Source organism: Oncorhynchus kisutch, linkage group LG15, assembly GCF_002021735.2.
Source record: "Oncorhynchus kisutch isolate 150728-3 linkage group LG15, Okis_V2, whole genome shotgun sequence".
Taxonomy (NCBI): Eukaryota; Metazoa; Chordata; class Actinopteri; order Salmoniformes; family Salmonidae; genus Oncorhynchus; species Oncorhynchus kisutch.
In genome coordinates this window covers 6,114,475-6,121,823 of record NC_034188.2, presented here as the reverse complement: position 1 = coordinate 6,121,823, position 7,349 = coordinate 6,114,475, and the positions used below count along the sequence as shown (strand labels likewise).

The window sequence follows — 7,349 nt, the reverse complement described above, 5'->3', positions numbered from 1 at the left end:
TTTACATTTAAACAATAAAATCTTACATTTTTCTACGTAGGTTTCAATTAATTTCTATTGATTGAATGTGATGGATAACTCTGTATCCTATTTGTTGTGTGCAATTGTCATTTGAAAAAGCACAACACATACAAAATGGAGCAGACTAAGCAAAGCATATTTTACAATGACAGAACACTCAAAGCAGACAAGGTACACATTATCAACAAAAAACAAAACTGTTTATTTCAGTTCTCAAGTTGTCGAAATACAATATACAACAGCAACTGAAGGGTAACTCAGAAGATACAGTAGTGTTTAACATGACCACCTGCTTATCACCAGGCTCTGTGGTTTCAATAGTATGCATTCATACTGTGTCAAAGGATCATTGATCCTTCCCCAATAAGTACAGAACTTGACTATGTGCAGCAATACCACATGATCAACTTGGAAAAATATTTGTATTGACAATACTGTATTGTAGGGGCATTTACATGAAATATAAGAGATGTATGTTGATAAACCAAGCGTAGCACTGCTGAGACATCAGCTCACAAGACCTGAGAAACAGAAGAAAATAAAAATTACAGATCAATTCAATCATTTATTTGACACCCATGAAAGAAGACTAATAACGTCAACAATACCCAGGTAATCGTCCATGAGGGATCCAATGGCAAACTGAAACAGAAGAAAGAAATGTATTCCAAGTTTCAACTTGCAGGTCTCTTCAGATAGCTAGCGGTGGCTTGCAATAAGCGAGGATTTTTTTGTTGACCTATCAGGTAGCATCCTTAGTTTATGGTGATTTGACAGTGTACTCACAATGTCGTTTTTATCCACTCTTGTCCCCACGATTTTCAACCGAATCTCATCATCCTGTTGGATTACAATGTCCTAATGTGGAGAAGACAGAATCCTTAATAAGAGGACATGTATCCATGTTACCTAAATATTTATTTTCCAAAATGACGACCAAATTTTTTTGTGAAGAGGAGGGCTAGTTTTAGTGTCTTACCTCGTCAGTGGTCTTATAACAGGGAGGATTTGAGTTGGGGTCAAACTCCATCTCTGAGGGAATGGACTGCAGAAACAGTAAGTAACCACATTGACATTTATTGAAGAGTTTATCAATAAAAACATTCAACAACAACAAGACATTTCCATGTGGACCTACATGACGAGAGATGAAACAGGACATGGGGCCGATCTCTGTGAACAGTCCAACCTGAAAAGAATAGAACATCTTGTATAAATTTCAACACACCATGAAAACAACAAGATCTTTTCTTGTCAATCCTTATTCAGATGTTAATGAGATCAAAGAAGATTGGTCTGTGTCCCAAACGGCACCCTATTGGCTCTGGTCAAAAGTACAGCACTATAAAAGGGTAAAGGGTGTTATTTTTTAAAACACAGACTTTGAGTAACTTACCCCTTCCACTCATATTTTGCATAATGCTTCTGATAGTTAAATTAACTAACCCATTCTTTCAGATCGCACAACGCCAGATACAGGTATCATCTTATGGACACTCAGATGATCTATCCACCATCCTCTCTGTCATATATCCATTGATTTCCACAGAAATATGTCCACATCTCAGCCATGTACCGTCTTCCACTATCCCAGTTCACTGAACTACTCCAGTGTCTGTCAGCATTCAATGTTTTCATGCAACCTCTAGTTATTCTCATTAGGACATCATGAAGGTCTAGGGACAGTAAATGTTTTGTATTTTTTTGTACCTAGAACATTGAATTTGGCCTACGGGTAATTTTAACCTTCCCAAAGTTACATTTTATTTTACCTTTATTTAACTAGGCAAGCCAGTTAAGAACAAATTCTTATTTTCAATGACTGCCTAGGAACAGTGGGTTAACTGCCTTGTTCAGCGGCAGAACGACTGATTTTTACCTTGTCAGCGCGGGGATTTGAACTAGTAACCACTAGGCTACCTGCCGCCCCTACGCTCTAACCACTAGGCTACCTGCCTCCCCTACGCTCTAACCCCTAGGCTACCTGCCGCCCCTACGCTCTAACCCCTAGGCTACCTGCCGCCCCTACGCTCTAACCCCTAGGCTACCTGCCGCCCCTACGCTCTAACCCCTAGGCTACCTGCCGCCCCTACGCTCTAACCACTAGGCTACCTGCCGCCCCTACGCTCTAACCACTAGGCTACCTGCCTCCCCTACGCTCTAACCCCTAGGCTACCTGCCGCCCCTACGCTCTAACCCCTAGGCTACCTGCCGCCCCTACGCTCTAACCCCTAGGCTACCTGCCGCCCCTACGCTCTAACCCCTAGGCTACCTGCCGCCCCTACGCTCTAACCACTAGGCTACCTGCCGCCCCTACGCTCTAACCACTAGGCTACCTGCCGCCCCTACGCTCTAACCACTAGACTACCTGCCGCCCCTACGCTCTAACCACTAGACTACCTGCCGCCCCTACACTCTAACCACTAGGCTACCTGCCACCTCTACACTCTAACCACTAGGCCACCCCTACGCTCTAACCACTAGGCCACCCTGCCACCCCTACACTCTAACCACTAGGCTACCCTGCCGCCTCTACACTCTAACCACTAGACTACCTGCCACCTCTACACTCTAACCACTAGGCTACCCTGCCGCCTCTACCCTCTAACCACTAGGCTACCTGCCTCCTCTACACTCTAACCACTAGGCTACCCTGCCACCTCTACACTCTAACCACTAGGCTACCTGCCTCCTCTACACTCTAACCACTAGGCTACCCTGTCACCTCTACACTCTAACCACTAGGCTACCCTGCCACCTCTACACTCTAACCTACCTGCCTCCCCTACACTCTAACCACTAGGCTACCTGCCACCTCTACACTCTAACCACTAGGCCACCCCTACACTCTAACCACTAGGCTACCTACCACCTCTACACTCTAACCACTAGGCTACCCTACCGCCTCTACACTCTAACCACTAGGCTACCCTGCCACCTCTACACTCTAACCACTAGGCTACCTGCCACCTCTACACTCTAACCACTAGGCTACCCTGCCGCCTCTACACTCTAACCACTAGGCTACCCTGCCACCTCTACAGTCTAACCACTAGGCTACCCTGCCACCTCTACACTCTAACCACTAGGCTACCCTGCCACCTCTACACTCTAACCACTAGGCTACCCTGCCGCCTCTACACTCTAACCACTAGGCTACCCTGCCACCTCTACACTCTAACCACTAGGCTACCCTGCCACCTCTACACTCTAACCACTAGGCTACCTGCCACCTCTACACTCTAACCACTAGGCTACCCTGCCACCTCTACACTCTAACCACTAGGCTACCCTGCCTCCTCTACACTCTAACCACTAGGCTACCTGCCACCTCTACACTCTAACCACTAGGCTACCCTGCCACCTCTACACTCTAACCACTAGGCTACCCTGCCACCTCTACACTCTAACCACTAGGCTACCCTGCCACCTCTACACTCTAACCACTAGGCTACCCTGCCTCCTCTACACTCTAACCACTAGGCTACCTGCCACCTCTACACTCTAACCACTAGGCTACCCTGCCACCTCTACACTCTAACCACTAGGCTACCCTGCCACCTCTACACTCTAACCACTAGGCTACCCTGCCACCTCTACACTCTAACCACTAGGCTACCCTGCCTCCTCTACACTCTAACCACTAGGCTACCTGCCACCTCTACACTCTAACCACTAGGCTACCCTGCCACCTCTACACTCTAACCACTAGGCTACCCTGCCACCTCTACACTCTAACCACTAGGCTACCCTGCCACCTCTACACTCTAACCACTAGGCTACCCTGCCACCTCTACACTCTAACCACTAGGCTACCCTGCCACCTCTACACTCTAACCACTAGGCTACCTGCCACCTCTACACTCTAACCACTAGGCTACCCTGCCACCTCTACACTCTAACCACTAGGCTACCCTGCCACCTCTACACTCTAACCACTAGGCTACCTGCCACCTCTACACTCTAACCACTAGGCTACCTGCCACCTCTACACTCTAACCACTAGGCTACCCTGCCGCCCCTTTATTATTAATCGTTGGACATAAATAATGTAAAATCAAGTGATTGTAATTTTGGAAATCTGTTCCAAATTATTCCCTCGCATAAGAGAGGTGTCATGCAATAAAATGCAAATGAATTACTTAAAAATCATACAATGTGATTTTCTGGATTTTTGTTTTAGATTCCGTCTCTCACAGTTGAAGTGTACCTATGATAAAAAATTACAGACCTCTACATGCTTTGTAAGTAGGAAAACCTGCAAAATCGTCAGTGTATCAAATACTTGTTCTCCCTACTGTGTGTGTGTGTGTGTGTGTGTGTATATATATATATATATAAAAATCGGTCCACGGCTGAACCTAGCTGAGGATCCCTGAGAAAGGGAATACGTTTCCTTTTGGGACGTAGCCTTCGTCCCCTTACCTTGTTGACCTGGGTAACCACGGCATCTACCACCTCGCCTTTGAATGGACGGAAAACAATAGCCTTGTACTTGACGGGGTAGAGCACGAATCCCCTGCCTGGTTGGATGACACCTGCACCAATGTTGTCAATGGTGGTCACCGCAATGACAAACCCATATCTGGAACAGAGAGTCAAGTGTCATTAATTAAGTGAGCAAGCAAATCAACTTGTTACTGGTCAAAACAACCTACCCAGTGTTGTGAAACTATAAACGGTTTAGTCTTTATTCTACTTTGAAATTTAGCCTGGAGTCCACACTGAATCTCACTACACTCAGCAATACTGATTTATCGGTTCCAGGCTAATGAATGGAAAGCCGCCCTGGCACAATACCACTCACTTCCCTGTGCATGTTCCCTCCACTTCTGTGAAGAGCTTCTGTTTCACAGTGTTCAGGAGATTGGGACCAAAGTACCGAGGGTGGAGCAGGATCTCATGCTCCAGGGAAATCTGCGAATTATATATATATATATATATAGTGTACAGTGTGTTTTACAATAGTACTAAATTACTGTACCTGAATAGTTGTACTGTTTATTGTTGAGAATGCTAGCACTTTCCTTAAGTCTAAGTAACGTAGATATCTGATTCATAGCTGCTTTTAACAAACCAACATCACCAGACATGTATAAACCCGTTAAATATGCAGAACTATTATGGACGTTGATTTGTTTTCACTTTTGGCAACAGTTAGTTAAGAGAGCAGTTAGCTAGATAGCTATCCAACCGGTTAACAAAGCTAGCACTAGAGATAGCATAGTTAGACATGGTGATGCTTGTCATCGTCACAATATCATACAGATCTAACTACTTACATGATAAAACATTTTCCCGCTCACTCTTCCTTGATTGTCGTCTTCTGTTTAATTTATCAGAAAGAAATGAATCGTCTCTAAATGATTAAATCCAGCAGCACATCACAGGAAACTGGTGATGTTTAACTTCTGGGGAAAAACACTTTTACTTCCGGAGCAGCAGACTTGTGTGACGTCGGATTTCAAAATAAAAGCCCTGTGTATCTTTAATCACCTTAAAACAAACTGGATCATGAACACATGAGCTTTTTGGGTCCCAATAATGTGATCACTGATTGTGATAAAAGACAAGGATTTGTTGGCTTAAAAATAATAACAAATATTTAATTTCAAGAATAAGAATGAAGTTGAAACATCTTTGGTTGAAAAACTGTATAAACATATGACATAACACAAAAATGCACCTGGCATGACAAAGGTCATCAGTCTTTTCCTTTATAGACAACACATGCCTTGAGTCACTGACAGCCTCAGTCAGTCAAAGCAAAAGAAATTGATCAAAAACAGAACTTCAAGATTCATTCAATATTGACACTTCCATTCAGAAAGGAGGAAAACAAAGATACAGCGAATCACTCCAGTAGAAAATATGTTTTCACCAAAAATTTGCAAATATATACAGTCAAATGCTGCATGTAACAACAGAATTGTCAAATGGGAGTGGTTTAAAAAAAACAACTAAGCAATGCAAGGTAAGCGCATGCTCTTATGATAGGCAGCATTCTGAGCGCCGGTGAAAGTATATGCCAAAACAATTATCTAAAACTAATATGGGTCTGTGTCCCAAAATGGCACCCACCCTATTCTCTACATTATAGTGCACTATTTTCTCTGGTCAAAACTAGTGCACTATATAGGGAATAGGGTGCCATTTGGGATGAAGCGCTGAGTCATCGCCGTTAGCATCATCTACCACAGTGTTTGACATCGTCATTGGAAAGGATCTGGGCGTATCGAGATGTCCAGTCCCTGAGAAACACTTCCTGTAGCTGGACCTGTAAACTCCTCTGGCCCTGTCCCACCACAGAACCGGTCTGGTTCACCACCAGCCCGATACCTGCAGTGTGGGTGAAATAGTTCTCTGACCAGTTGGACGTTCCTGTGATCACACAATACGAGATACAAGTTAGTGTAATGATATGGCAGGTCCAAAACATTTCTGTGTACAACAGAATGCTATGTGCAATGTAATGTTTATATTGTCAAAAAAATAAATAAACAGTAGACATTGGTTTTGCAGCAGAATCAAATCCATAAAAGCAACGGACATTTTGTCCAACGATTAGTGATTGTGATGTGCAGTACCAATATAGACGACTCGGTCGGTCACCATGTACTTGGCATGGTTCACTCTTGAGAAAGGGATCTTTTTCTGCTCTGCTGTCGAAGGCACCTCAAACACTTTCTGTAGGACGCGTCATGGAAATAGGACATGAGAGACAACAACCGAATGCAAAACTAGAAAAAAATGTTTTTTTCCTGAAGAAAATGTTGTGCTTGTTTTAGTTGTCTACAAGTATTTTTATGCTATTTAATTTATTTATTTTTTAAAAGGAGAGAAATTAAAACTGCAAACGTACCACATTGATGTTGCATCCCAGGGGAGGTCTGTTGAGGACGGTCAGGGACTGTAGAAAGAGGAACATGGAGCCTGGAGAGTGTGACCAGCAGCTCACTAGTAGGTTGACCTCTACCCCTCTAGTACACGCTGCTTCCCGTATGGCCGAGTCAATCGCAGGCCAGAACCTAATACAGAAATGGACCTGATTGGTTAGACGTTTAACAACATATGCACAACATACATCCAATAAAACGTCTTCAATGAATAAAATCTGATACAAAGTTAGAGAATGATTTAAGGAGTGAATCTTAACTTCCACTTAAGTTGAATTTTCACTCCGACACTGAAGTCAATGGGAGAAGTGAAAATTCTACTCAAGTGGAAGTTAGGATTCAGCCGAGTACGGACAGTCACCTGAGTGGCTCAGTGAACTGGGACAACGGAAGATAGTCCATGACTGAGATGTGGACATATTTCTGGGCGTC

At 43.9% G+C, this 7,349-nt stretch overlaps 2 protein-coding genes across 3 annotated transcripts in view; both read right to left on the bottom strand.

Annotated features, from left to right (window-relative positions):
• Nucleotides 1–199: 199 nt before the first annotated feature.
• On the bottom strand, nucleotides 200–5,456 carry polr2g (RNA polymerase II subunit G). Its single transcript, XM_020469962.2, has 8 exons — nucleotides 5,304–5,456; nucleotides 4,829–4,938; nucleotides 4,447–4,606; nucleotides 1,160–1,210; nucleotides 1,001–1,066; nucleotides 808–879; nucleotides 630–663; nucleotides 200–542 (listed from the first exon to the last, which is right to left on the bottom strand). Exons 1-8 carry the CDS (start codon nucleotides 5,313–5,315, stop codon nucleotides 529–531), a joined length of 519 nt encoding a protein of 172 aa, XP_020325551.1. The 5' UTR covers nucleotides 5,316–5,456; the 3' UTR covers nucleotides 200–528.
• A 150-nt stretch (nucleotides 5,457–5,606) lies between these two features.
• The window catches only part of pld7 (phospholipase D family, member 7), a 14,662-nt gene continuing 12,919 nt past the window's right edge, over nucleotides 5,607–7,349 (bottom strand). For both annotated transcript variants that reach the window (XM_031789513.1, XM_031789514.1), the window contains exons 9-12: nucleotides 7,279–7,349; nucleotides 6,884–7,049; nucleotides 6,609–6,708; nucleotides 5,607–6,402 (exon numbers count right to left, since the gene is read on the bottom strand). The exon at nucleotides 7,279–7,349 is cut by the window's right edge and continues 69 nt beyond it. In XM_031789513.1, the coding sequence (XP_031645373.1) occupies nucleotides 6,209–6,402; nucleotides 6,609–6,708; nucleotides 6,884–7,049; nucleotides 7,279–7,349 (531 nt within the window). In that variant the 3' untranslated portion in view covers nucleotides 5,607–6,208. The remainder of the gene's footprint in view (nucleotides 6,403–6,608; nucleotides 6,709–6,883; nucleotides 7,050–7,278) is intronic.

What these genes read in the sequence shown, in the direction of transcription:
- polr2g (XM_020469962.2), bottom strand. An exon ending in GTTATAAGACCACTGACGAG is followed by an intron (nt 880 to 1,000) that starts GTAAGACACTAA and finishes TCTCCACATTAG; the next exon opens with GACATTGTAATCCAACAGGA. An exon ending in GAGTGGATAAAAACGACATT is followed by an intron (nt 664 to 807) that starts GTGAGTACACTG and finishes CTTCTGTTTCAG; the next exon opens with TTTGCCATTGGATCCCTCAT.